Here is a 13,927-nt window from a genome sequence, read left to right as displayed (position 1 = left end):
TATTCACGTGATTTATTTATATGTTAAGCAATATAAAATTATTACTTAGCAACCAATCTTCTTAATCAATTTTTTATATATTAAAATACAAGAGAATACTAAAATTATATTTTTCGACCTATTTTTTTTTTTTTTGATGCCAGAGTTGAACACTTTTTCTCATTATTTAATTCTTATGCTCATTCCGCTGATATTTTAAATAGCCAAAAGAAAAGTAACAAAATATATAGAAGCAAAGAACTCTTTTAGTTCACACTATAATTTACACTATATCACAGTTCACTGATCAATTTATACCGGTACTATAAAGACAAATATTTTGATTCGGTCATTTCTCTACCTAAATTGACCATTAAGAGAACATCACAAGCCCTCTTGGTATTTCTTGGTATTTTTACTATGAAGGTTGAGAAAACAAATATACGAATATATGACAGTGTATGATATATATAAATTTGAAGATGGATATTTCTAGTAGTTAAGAACTAAGAAGCGCATAAAATTTTCTTGGCAGATGGGGAAAGAAATTAGATATAAATAATGATAAATTGTGTAAACATTGATTTCGGCCGAGTATCAATAGCGTTAATTAAAAGTATAAACAAAGGGTTGTAATACCATTTTTTTTTTTTTTTTGATACTAGATATTAAGAATAATTGTTAAAGAAATTTACTGTATTGTTATAGCTATCATTTCTTATACAAACACATAAATGAAGAAGAAGAAATGCTTAGTGCTGAAAGCAATTCCGATAACTCTTGCGAAGTAAAATTAATGGATGCATATATATATGTGAACATAACTAAAGATAAAGGTAGTTGAACAGGTTAAATTCGGTAATACAGGTTTAAAAGTTTCACCAATTATTGTTGGTTGTATGACTTTTGGTAATAAAGGTTGGCATAAATGGGTTATAGATGACAAGCAAAAATCATACAAGATTCTAAAAAGAGCCTATGACTTGGGTTTAAGAACGTACGATACTGCTGATCTGTATAGCAATGGCCAAAGTGAAATTATTATTCTAGGTGAATTTTTAAAGGAATATAACATTTCAAGAGAAACTGTAGTGATCATGACTAAACTTTTTGCTCCAGTTGATGATACATTACCCGATTATCAACCCACTGGCGGGCTACATGGGAACCAAACCATTCATTTTGCTAATCAAAGGGGTTTGTCGAAAAAGCATATTATTGAAGCTTGCAAAAACTCTCTAAGAAGATTAGGAACTTATATCGATGTTTACCAGGTACATAGAGCTGACCCAGATACACCGATGGAGGAAACGATGAGGGCTTTGAACGATGTTGTTCAGCAAGGGCTAACTAGATACATTGGAGCTTCTTCCATGCTAGGTACCAAATTTGCAGAATATCAATTTATTGCTGAGAAAAATGGCTGGTCTAAATTTGTTAATATGCAAGATTGTTATAACTTATTATATAGAGAAGAAGAGAGAGAAATGATTCCATATATTAAGAAGCACGGTATTGCTCAAACACCATGGTCACCATTACAAAGAGGTTTATTATCCAGACCTGTTGAAGGTTCTTCATATAGAGAGGATAATGACAGAGTTTTGAAAGGTCAAAGACTGAATCAATACGAAGATTTTGAGATTGAAATTATCAAGCGTGTGGAAGAAATCTCCAAAAAACGAAACAACCCTATGGCAGTGATTTCTACAGCTTGGGTATTGAGTAAGGGTACTTTCCCAATTCTTGGGTTAAATTCTGTGGAAAGAATGGAAGATGCTGTTAGAGCATTGAATATCGAATTGACTGAAGAAGAGCTTAAATATTTGGAAGAACCATATAAACCAAAAAAATTGGTTCAATAAATTTTGCCGAATACGATAGTTATTACCTATTAGAAGTGTAAACAGAAACTGGAGTTTGTAAATAAGTATTCGGCATCTAACCTCAAAAAGTGAAAATATTGATACGGCCGATTACATTATAAATATGTAAATACAATATCTAGTAAACAAACGCTACATGATAATATGGAATTTACTTGTTATTTACAGTTTTACATACCATACTAGTATGATTTTCAATTCAAGCTTACTAGAGTAATATGCTTTTTTTTTCTTTTCTTGATATATATCAAAACAGAACAGCTTAGATCGACTACCTAAATTCAGTAGTATGAAAATTTGAGACAGGGACTATTTGTTGAGTGTAAAATATCACGTACTAAGTGATATTTTTATACAACTTGCATTTCTAGGAATATAAATAGAGCTCGTTTTTACATACTTCTGTAGTTTTATATACGTATTTAGCTCATGGAGGACTATTATAAGAACAGTTAATACCATAAAGATCCAACACTATTGCCCTTTATAATTATTGCTAATTTTTTTTAAAAAAATATAATACTAAATTGTAATTCATGTTCAGTCAAACTGTTGCGTTATAATTTATAACAAATACTTCTGTTTGCAAAGAAATTGGTAAAAAAATACAAGAAGCGCAGCCTGCAAATGAAGTGGATTTAAGTAGTATGCATGATTTAGAGAGAGAATTGAGAATTAAATATTACGCGCTAAGTAATGTTTTTTTATTATGTAATATTAAACTCTCAGTGTATTATTATTAGAATGCTTTTTTCTTTTTTCTTTGAATAATATAGATTTTTAAATATTATTTAGACATGGGACAACATTCTCAAGAAAATACTACTCGCCAAAAGTTAGACAGAAAGTAATCGAATAGTTAGTCAATATGACTGGACTGAACCAGTTCAGAGATACTGAACTTATTAGAAGTTCAATATTTTAGTTAGTTCCTCTTTATTAAGATGTGAATCTTGAAGTTCATATATAAAACAACAATTTATGTTAAAGCATCACACATCCTAACTTTGAAAAAAAACTTAATATTTACAAATAAAGTGAAAAGTATTAAATGCGGTTACCGAAGTCCATAAAAATACTAACCACTTTCTGTATTAATATGTTCAACTACAACGTTATGTCTCTCGAGGTATATTTTTTTTGAATAGGCAGAGATAATAGATAACAGATCCTAACCAGTTTATGAAAGAAGGAAAGATTGAATCAGCTTCTTACGAAGTTAACCAAGATAATATGAAGTTGTTAATATTACGCTCAGGTTGAAAAATAATTTAAAAAAAAGGTCAATAGTATCCATTGAGGACGAACTACTAAAGTTAGTTACTAATTAATCTTGATTAAGTCGTTTAGATATGAGTGTATGTGAGACATAAATAAAAGCTTGTGTTCCAAGATAGAAGATTCCAAGAAATACCTCTTATGGTGGGATAAGTAATTCATGTTCCTTATATACAATATTAAATAGAACTAGACAGTTCTTTTTTTTTCAAAGTAATAGGCTTCAGATATTTCGTAAATATCTGTAGAACCGTCGGTTCCTTGCTAAGTTGTCATATATTTAGTAGTCAGCCCAGAGCCAGGATATAATTAGTAGTCGACTCGGAGTATTACTGTTTTAATAATGTGTATTCCTAATAGTAGAATAGGATCCAATCACCTTATTTGTGGTGCTTTACCAAGAGTTAAAACAATATAGAACAAGGTAAGGCATAATCTTCAACAAATTAGAGAGCAAAATATCTATAAAGCTATCAATTATTAACAAAACACACAAACAATCAAACATGTTGTAAACCAACTTAGGAGTACGATACACTTAATTAGTAACTACCAAAACTTAACTTAACCATCTTATTAACTTAACACCAGTTAATCCTTCGAACTTACGAATATAATTGTTGTTCTTCTTAAACTAAATAACTATATAAAAGAACTATAAATTTATGTCTTAAGTCTGAAAAAGCTGGCCTTTAAATACTTTTCAAAGGTCAACGCCAGCTTTTCCATTTTACTTTAATTGGACTGTTTATAAACTTACTTACAAGGGTAGGAGTGCACAGTTTGAATAATGCTGGCTAACTAGTAGAGATTATGCATCGAACAGATATTCACAGGTATGCAACTAGCAGTTGCTCGGTGTTGTGTATAATTTCTAGTTAGCAACTTGTAGATGAGTCTAAAGTCGATCTCGTCTACAACGAAAGCATACAATTTGAGGCAACTTGGCCGAGTGGTTAAGGCGATAGATTAGAAATCTCTTGGGCTCTGCCCGCACAGGTTCGAATCCTGTAGTTGTCGTTTAAAATCACACTAATGTAACTAATGTTGGTCGCATGCATAAATCGTGATCACGTGATTCTACAGAATGAACATGTAGATTAACAAGTAAGTGAATCATGAACATAAATTCTATTTAAGAATCTAAAGCTAGAAGAATAAACTAGAGAGTTAAAGTAGAACAAATAAGTAAGAACCAGAAAACAAAAAGAACGAAATATAAAAGATGGAAGTGTATAGTGAACAAATCGGAACGTAATAATAACAATATTTAACTTACATAGGCTACAAGTATGTAGTTGTCTAGTTTGATAACCAGATGTTATTAGGCTAGCAACAAAAAACATATACAGCTCATGGTAGAAGAGATTAAAATTGTTACATTTAATTTTTGCCTGAAAATTCTAATCACGTGACCAGTACATACTAAAACGTTTCCTATATATTTTTTTATTCTCCCTTTAAACGTACTTATCTATCGTATAATAATAATAAATTATACAGTTGAGGCTAGAATTGGCCGCAAAGCAAGAAATAAACAAACAAACTAGGTACTTTACTCTATTTATAGTGTATTTGATAAATACACGAATTCTTCCTTTAATATTATTTATGGAAATTTCCAAGTGAACATTACCTAAAAAGATAAATTTTCTTTAAATATCAAACGCGAAAACTCGTGAACTTTGGCCTGTACAGTGGGCTCTAAGATGACGATTGAAGACATCACATACGAGACAACCCAAACAAAAGAGATAAGTTAAACTAAACTAAACCAATTGTACTAACAAAACGGACCCAAATATCTAACCTTACACGTGTCTAAGCAAAAAATATTCTTATTTAGTCGTGTGTCGCAGGCGCCTCTGCGTGGCCGTCGTTCTTGGAAACATTATGTACAGCCTTTTAGGAAAGCGGCAGGAGGCTTTGTTTCCCATGAAACCTAAATAACGTTACGTACAAGCTTTTACAACTACTACAACATGACAAAACTTATAATTAGCAATACGGGTAATCCACAGGGTGTGTTAAATCCGTTGGGGTAAGGAAGCATCCACCAGGAACACTAAATAGGCTCAAGGAAAAAACGGACTCAATTACAAGACTCTTTCTTACCTACCAGGTGACACACAACGACACAAGATGACACAAGAAACTCGCAGACCGCAAGCGAAAACGTGGCTGCCATGGACGGATCGATCGAAAACCTACTGATCCAGAACTTACAGATGAGTAGCTTATTAGGTGGTGGAGTTGCTTATTATGTAGTACAATAGATTATTGGGGATTGCAGTAGCTTATTAGGGATTGCAATAGCTTATTGGCCATTGGAATAGCTTATTAGCCACTTAATTTACTTAGATGCGTAGTTCACTCGAGAGATCCAACCGTAGCGGGAAAAACCACATCGGTACATTTCACAGCCCGCTCCCCATTTTGTTTGAACACCCTATCATCAAACGAGACTCAACAGCCATACAGCTTTAATTATACTTTGATTTTGCTCCATTTTTTACTTGATTTCACCATACTTTTACTTTGATTTCCCTATACTTTTTGCCTTGTTAATGCTGACGTTGTTCAAAGTTCCTGTTGCAGATGGACTCTTGCTTAGCAAACTTGGCTTTATCCATATTAGAGCTTTATTTTTTTTTTTCATCTTTTAAAGCCTTGATTGTTCTCAAAGGATGACTTTCCTAAAACAGTATCAACGCCGGTGCACGAGCCGTATTCTGCGCGTGTTTCTGTGCAACATGCTATTTTAGGTAATCGGGCCAACCGTTGCCGATCCGCATCGGGCATTCCGTTACCTGTTCGGGACGGATTTTGTCCCGAATTTGTACGACACCAAAGTTGCGATGAGGACTGTGGAAGATCACAAATCTGGAAATTTACAGTGTAAATAGACCTCTTTTCATAAATATTATGAAAAAAAATTCTAATAAACAAAATAGGCCTATTTCTCCAGTTGAATAAATTCAGATATGCTGTAGGTAAATTAGCGGAAATGTTAGATATCTGAAAAAATACTTGATGTTAATTACTCTAGTTACTCTTTTTTATTTTTTATTTTTTTAATTGTATGGGAATTTCGATCATATCAAAGACAAACTTATCCTCACACCATATTAAATTGGATCCGCCTCTCTTGCAGTCTATTATATATTGAAGATTTTGTGTTGCACTGAACAACAACAGCCAAACAGTGGGACTTTACATATCTGATAGACTAATTGGCACATTTTCGTTGGTAGACCGAAACTTTTGAATTTATACATTGTCTCCCTTCTGGCTTTCCCTTTCTTTTACTCAACCCCCCATCTTCCAACCCCCCCCACCCCCAGGATTTATTAGACTGTGCTATTTAACTACAACTCCACTCACTTCCAATATCTTGTTTATAAAGATTACAAAGTAGCCACAGCAAAAAAAGAGCCATCATAAGAAGTTCCTATTAACCAAAAAAGAATTGTTTCTTTAAATTTTATTTTACTTTAATATATCTTTAAAATATTTTTTTTAATTCAATCATTCGTTCGTTCAACCATTTTCTACCTTTCATTATATTATATTTGCTATTTTTCTCTTTTTCTTTACAATTATTATCTATCGTTAAGTACATCCTTTCCTATTAATGCTCTTATTATCTCACTTGAACTTCACTGCTATATATTTAACTGCTAATCTTTAGTTGCCACATCAAGATAAAAAAAAATTAATCAAGAAATATAACAATATACAATCATTATACTTTTACAAATAGCAATTCGTTACATATTTTTTAACAATTAGCAATTCAACGTCATAATAATCACTTTGCAATATGAAGAATTGGATTCTCTTTTTTTCGATCCTTTTTTATTTATCAATATTACGTTCTTTTGCCCAAGCTACTTTATTCGATGATTTGAATTTAATTCATTTCAATCTGTCAAATTTAAATATAAATATTAAACAATTACTTTCCCCCAACACTACCAATTTGAGAAACAAGGTAGACGGAAATATAGACAGTTCTTCAGATTTGTATGATACAAATACAGATACTGAGGCCGACGATCCAGATAAGGAGGATGCCTATGCCACTGGTGAATATATGGCAGGTTACGATCCTACAACTGATACGCTTAGTGGTAGTTCAACAACTTCTTCAAGTGAATACTCTTCAGAACAAACTTCCGAATTTAGCTCGAATAAACCTACTCCAACTACTAGTAGTATAAGTAATCTTGCTGACATTACTTCAACCGAACTTTCTTCCCCTGCAGATTTTACCACTGATACAACGTCATCTACAACGGAAAACACTACCCCATCTACAACGGAAAACACCACTCCTTCTACAGTGGAAAACACCACTCCTTCTACAGTGGAAAACACTACCCCATCTACAACGGAAAACACCACTCCTTCTACAGTGGAAAACACCACTCCCTCTACAGTGGAAAACACCACTCCCTCTACAGTGGAAAACACCACTCCTTCTACAGTGGAAAACACCACACCATCTACAGTGGAAAACACCACTCCTTCTACAGTGGAAAACACCACACCTTCTACCACTAGTACCAGTACTCCTACCCCATCTCCTACAGAAGAAACCACCGATACCTCTACTACTAGTACTTCTCCAACGCAAAATGACCCTACTACTAGCACGTTCTCCAGTACTGGAATTCCCTCAACTACTGAAGACACAAATACATCACCTACTACTAGTGCTACTACTCATACTCCCTCAACTACAGATGAAAATGTCGTCTCTTCTACTACACCAACCACACCAAGTACTGATCCTATATCTACCACTGACGATAACATAGTACCTTCTACATCAGATACGGAAACTACTACTCCTTCAAGTGCAAATACGGATTTTACCAGCGATACTTCCTCATCTTCAACAACTTATTTTATTAGTAGTTCCTCATCTTCAACTGTTTCTAACACAGACAATAGTGCAACATCTTCTTCTGATACAAACACAGATACAAACACAAACACGGCTACAGATACTGTTACAACTCCAACTACCAGTTCTGATACAACTACGGACGTAGCTACAAGCACACCTTCTGATACAAACACAGATACAAATACGAATACAGACGTTGCTACTAATACCAATACTAATACAAATACAACCCCAGATGTTACTAGCGATACAAATACAGCTACAGATAGTGCTACTAATATAACTCCGGAAGTTACTGGTAATACAGACACAAACACAGCTCCTGATACAAACACAAATACAAATACAGGTCTTGATATCACTAGTAATACAGATACAAATACAACACCTAGCACAAACACGAATACAGACGTCCCTACTAATACAAATACCAACACATCTCCAGAAATTACTAGTAATACGGACACGAATACTGCTCCAGGTACAAACACAAATACGAATACAGGTCCTGATATCACTAGTAATACAGATACAAATACAACACCTAGCACAAACACGAATACAGACGTCCCTACTAATACAAATACAACACCTAACACAAACACGAATACAGACGTCCCTACTAATACAAATACCAACACATCTCCAGAAATTACTAGTAATACGGACACGAATACTGCCCCAGATACCCATACAAACACAAACACCGCTCCACAAGTTTCTAGTACTAGTGATATGCCACCGCAAGTTTCCAGTACTAATGATATGCCACCGCAAGTTTCCAGTACTAGTGATATGCCACCACAAATTTCTAGTAATACTAATATACCACCACAAGTTTCTAGTAATACTGACACTGCTCCACAAGTTTCTAGTACTAGTGCTATGCCACCGCAAGTTTCTGGTACTAGTGATATGCCACCACAAGTTTCTAGTAATACTGACACCGCTCCACAAGTTTCTAGTAATACCGACACCGCTCCACAGGTTTCTAGTGATACAAACACAGCTGCAGATACTGCCATTAGTACAGGACTTACTACGAATGCTGGCTCAGATGCTGATATAACTACAGGTATAACTACAAGCTCGAATACAGCAACCCCTAGTAATTCTATTACTAATACAGATCTTGCTGTATCCACTAATTCAAATACAGCCACAAATTCTATTACTAATATAGATACAAGTACTAACACAAATACAAACACTGCTTCAACTGATGGTACTAGTATTAATACAGACACACCTGCCTCTGCTTCTAGTACACCCGCAACAGAAATAACTTCAAGCCAAACTACAGACATATATTCAGAGCTTCAACCAAGTAGCAATGAAGATATGTTCAATACTTATAGTTCTATCAGCTCTAGTACACTGTATTCTATAACAAGTGGAGATACAACCACATATATGATATCATCAACATCAAGTTCAACTGACTTGCCAACTCTTACTCAACTCTCATCATTATCAACAGGTGATGAAACAACTGAGCAAACTATGGGTAAACCATCTCTATCGACACGTGTCCCGAGTGAGGCTTCTCCAGACAATACGCTAAGTTATCTGACTACATCATCTTCAACTGCATCTTCTTCTCCTACTTTAGAAGTTTCTACACCAATTCAATCAACTACTGAGGTTACTCCGTTGACTTCATCAATAACTTCATCTTTAACCTCAATATCACAAATACCGGATAAAACTTCAAATTCATTAACCATTGACACCACTGAGAAAATGGAAACAGCTTCATCATCTAGCGCAACTACAATTTCTTCAACTCCTAGCTTAGCTCTAACCACTGGCACAATTTCAAGTACATTGCCACTATCCACAACACAAATTTCATCAATCTCAATTTCAACACCAGTTGCTATTGAAAAGTCCTCAACTTCAATGTCTATAACACAAACGGAACAACTAACTACTTCCATAGCATCATTATCTTCATCAGTTCACACATCTTCGTTAACCTCAGCACTAGAAATACTGCCGTCTACTGCTTCGAATGATACTACATACACTGTAGAAACTCCAACAAATAGTCCATCCGCTTCTTCCTTATCACCAGTAGTCTCAGTATCTGAATCCTCAATTTCTTCTCAGTCTGAATCCGAACCTACTCTTATTTCTCAGACAAGTACTAATACAGATAAAATTTCAACAGAGAGTATACATCTCTCTGATTTGGTTACGAATGACATATCCTCAGCTAGTAAATCCAGCTATACAACCTTAGCAACCATCTCTTCATTTTTATCGCAGAATCCAACAGCTTCTTCAAAACTAGATGCAGTTAATTCCATTGCTACACAATCTAATAGCTCATTGATTTCACTATCTACATCACCTATTGAACAGGAGCCCGTCACTTCTGCTCCAATTAATGCTCCCTCTGCTGAACCTATACAAACTATATTACCTTCACAATCATCGAGCTCTTCAACTATTATGACAGTAAGAACTTCAACACCATTATTAATTTTACCAACTTCTACAGATTCATATAGTAATATTATTCCAAATTCAAAGACCTATTTTATTTCTTCAGTCACATCAGTTGGACTCTTGGGGCTTTCCGATGATATTATTGACTCGTCTAAGCCAACTATTGCTAAAATTAGCACCACACTAATTGCGACGAGCCCATTACAAACGTCTCCTAGTGTCTCGGAGTCTTTAATTACAGATACTAATGTTGATAGTTCTCAGCGTACAACTTCTCAACCATCAAATACCCCACTTTCTTCTACATTTTTTATTCCTTCTCCTGAAAAACCACCGGAAGAACCAGCAATTCAGGGCAATATCTCTAGCTCTTCAGAAATATCTACGAGTACTACTATTTCCACAAAAAATCAAGTAGAAAATTTGAACACACAAATTGCTAACATCAAACCTTCGTCCAGCTTAGGAGGAATACAAGAATCAAATATTATTGGTAAGCAGTCACAAACATCAATTAGTTCACGTGTAACTTCTATTGAATCGGTTAATATTGCCCCTATCTCTTCTACTCTCAATACCCCTAAACAATCATCTAACGCCGATTCTTTCCCAAATCTTAAATCCAATGTAGAGATATCCAATACTACTATGACTACTTTTACGCCAGAAACTACTGTTGCTTTAAATGCAGGTCTACCTGCACAAGAATCACCTTTTAACTCAGTTAAATCAATAGAGACGTCTTCGTTTGCCAACAGTCATAGTGATCCTACATCAATCATGGAAGCGATCTCAACAATAACACCTGATAAACTTCAAACAGAACCACTGAATCCTAATGCAAACAACTTTCATACCACTGTTAATAGTACATGCAGTAGTACAATATCATCACAAAGCCTAGTTTATGGAAATCCAGCAGCTGCTTACCCTACTAAGATAAGCTCTATAACAACTGGCCCAGTGTCTGCTCATGCCATCAAGGAAACTACAGATAGTACACGTGCTATATCAGATAATCCTATTGGGTATATTGATACTGCTACTATTGACGGTTCGACTTATTCTTCAACTATTAAAAGTACATTTACTACAAAATCCGTTTCAAACGGTTCAAATTGGTTACCTAGCACCTTAGTGGTTGAAAATAATCCTTCAGGTTCCGCAAATATGCAATTTAACCCATCTGAAACATTTAAATGGCCACGTGCTATTACACCAGAGAATCAGAATGAAAAACCTGCGCCTGTTGACTCTCAACTTATTTTAGTTGCACTCGATAGACCCTTGAATTACCCTTTCTTGATTGAAAACCTAGTATCTTCTGCTCAGGTAATGAATTATATTCCTTTTATTCTAAGCTACTCGTTAATCGATTTCTCCCCTGCAGCCCCATCGTCCTATTCTTTGTCTGGAACAGCTTATGATATTTCTTCTGAAATCAATAGTGGTACGACAACTTTGTCACCAGTCATTGCAACAAATAAAAAAAGAGATGTTAAAACATGGCAACTGAATAAAATGAACAGTATATCCCAAAATACTGTGTCACATAGTTTAATAGATGTTTCATTTTTAACAGCCAATCAAAGTAATATTGAAATACAAGCTTCTAGTTCTAGTAGTACCAACTCTATTGCATCATTACAATTACAAGCCACGGATAATAAAACTCCTTCACAGATATTACCTACGAAGACAAGCGGTAACGAAATAACCAATTCAGAAACGTCTGATATTACACCCACAAGTAGCTCTTTATATCCATCACTATATCCGGGAATTGAAGTTAAACAGATTATTCCGTTATTAATAGAAGATAGAGATTATTGGGTTGCTGGTGTACAAGTTTATGTACCAAATAATGTTGTTGATCAACTGCAAGCATATATCTACGATTTGGATTCCATATTATATCATAATCCTGTTTATATTGCTAGAGAGTTATCCAATTTTATCGATTCTTCAATACCTATTGTTGGCTCAGGTAAATATTGGACTGCCTATGATGGTAATCCAAATGAAGAAAACGAACTTAATACTTCTAGTAATTCTGAAGATACAAATGGATCTGATGTAGAACCTAACTCTGACGATGCTTCACAAAACACTAACAGTCTAGTATACCAAGATATGGGTACTTTAGATACAGGAACTATTTTGAGTAAAAAGACAACTTTAGAAACCAGCAAAGCCTGGATCTATATTGTTGCCATGATTTTTGGATTCATTTCTTTGCTTTTCAGTATTCTATTCTCTATGACATTTATGAAATTTTCTTATCAATTTGAATTTATCACCAAAATTATTCGACCAACAGAAAAAATTTGGCCAACTAAGGATGCTTCAATAGGAGCAAGCCATGCATTAAAGAATAAAAATATATTACCGATAGTACATACACCTATTATGGAAAAGGGTGAAATATTTCCCTCACCTAGTATTAATGATTGTGAAATTGTATATGACAATAATAACGGATTGGCATATACCGTAGATAAAGAAGGTAATTATTATTATCATCACAATCTAACTACTGGAAAGGATTTTATAACATTCAATACTAGCTTACAAGACTATAGAAAAGAAGGACATGATGATATATTTATTGATCAAGATGGTAATATTGAGATTGAAGATTCTCATGGAATATATGACATTCCTACGAGTAGTAGCATCAGTCATGGTAGTTCAATCAAGAATCTGGACAATATTCGAAAATATAATAATCAGTACCAAACGGAGCCACATAAATACCATTCTTACTCCCATAGGAGTATACTTGATTTACAATTGACTAGTCCTGATGCAAATGATCACAATAATCTTAGTTTAAACGAAAAAACTGATTATACCACCAGCAATACTGGCTGTAATTCAGATAGCTATTCCAATTCTCATGAATCAGATTATAGCTCTGGGTCATATAGAGATTTGTCATTTAGTATTGGTGAATTGGAAGAATATTTATACGAAGATGTAATGAATCCATTTGAAGATGACTCTCTTGATATTGAAACAGATACTTATACCACAGATGACTCTATGTCATTTGATTATCAAGTGTCATCATTTTCCAAAGATAATTACTCTATTAACCATCCAAATTCAAACAATAACAATAGTAATACTAATATAATGAGCGTTGATGACATCGATATTGATGAATTGGATTCTCTAGATCAAGAGATTTTTCGGAAGAAGAGGTTTTTCTAATAACCTTCTTCAGACGAGCTATTAAATATTATACTAACGGTGAAGCTAAAAAAAAACCCCACGAATTCTTTGCACTATATTCCCTTTTTACCTTTTTTTTACTGCTCCTTTTCTTCTCTTTTTGATACCCTACCCCACATTCATTTACAAACTAAACCAATACCCGCATTACACACAGTTACACACGCATATTTGAACT

The 13,927-nt window shown here is 34.2% G+C and overlaps 2 protein-coding genes and 1 non-coding gene across 3 annotated transcripts; all 3 read left to right on the top strand.

Moving 5' to 3' along the window:
- Positions 1–878: 878 nt before the first annotated feature.
- Positions 879–1,844, top strand: TBLA0G00960 (aldo/keto reductase; the record flags this gene model as incomplete). The annotated part of the gene is made up of 1 exon (XM_004181514.1): positions 879–1,844. The coding sequence occupies one exon, from the start codon at positions 879–881 to the stop codon at positions 1,842–1,844; it is 966 nt and encodes a 321-aa protein (XP_004181562.1).
- Positions 1,845–4,081: 2,237 nt separating this feature from the next.
- TBLA0Gtrna8S lies at positions 4,082–4,163 on the top strand. Its single transcript has one exon. It is a non-coding gene; the product is annotated as a tRNA-Ser (tRNA).
- Positions 4,164–6,966: 2,803 nt separating this feature from the next.
- Positions 6,967–13,728, top strand: TBLA0G00950 (beta strand repeat-containing protein; the record flags this gene model as incomplete). Its single annotated transcript, XM_004181513.1, has 1 exon — positions 6,967–13,728. The coding sequence occupies one exon, from the start codon at positions 6,967–6,969 to the stop codon at positions 13,726–13,728; it is 6,762 nt and encodes a 2,253-aa protein (XP_004181561.1).
- Positions 13,729–13,927: the final 199 nt, after the last annotated feature.

Source organism: Henningerozyma blattae, chromosome 7 (assembly GCF_000315915.1).
Source record: "Henningerozyma blattae CBS 6284 chromosome 7, complete genome".
Taxonomy (NCBI): Eukaryota; Fungi; Ascomycota; class Saccharomycetes; order Saccharomycetales; family Saccharomycetaceae; genus Henningerozyma; species Henningerozyma blattae.
Note: the sequence above shows the minus strand (reverse complement) of the source record. Positions and strands in the feature narration are given on the sequence as shown.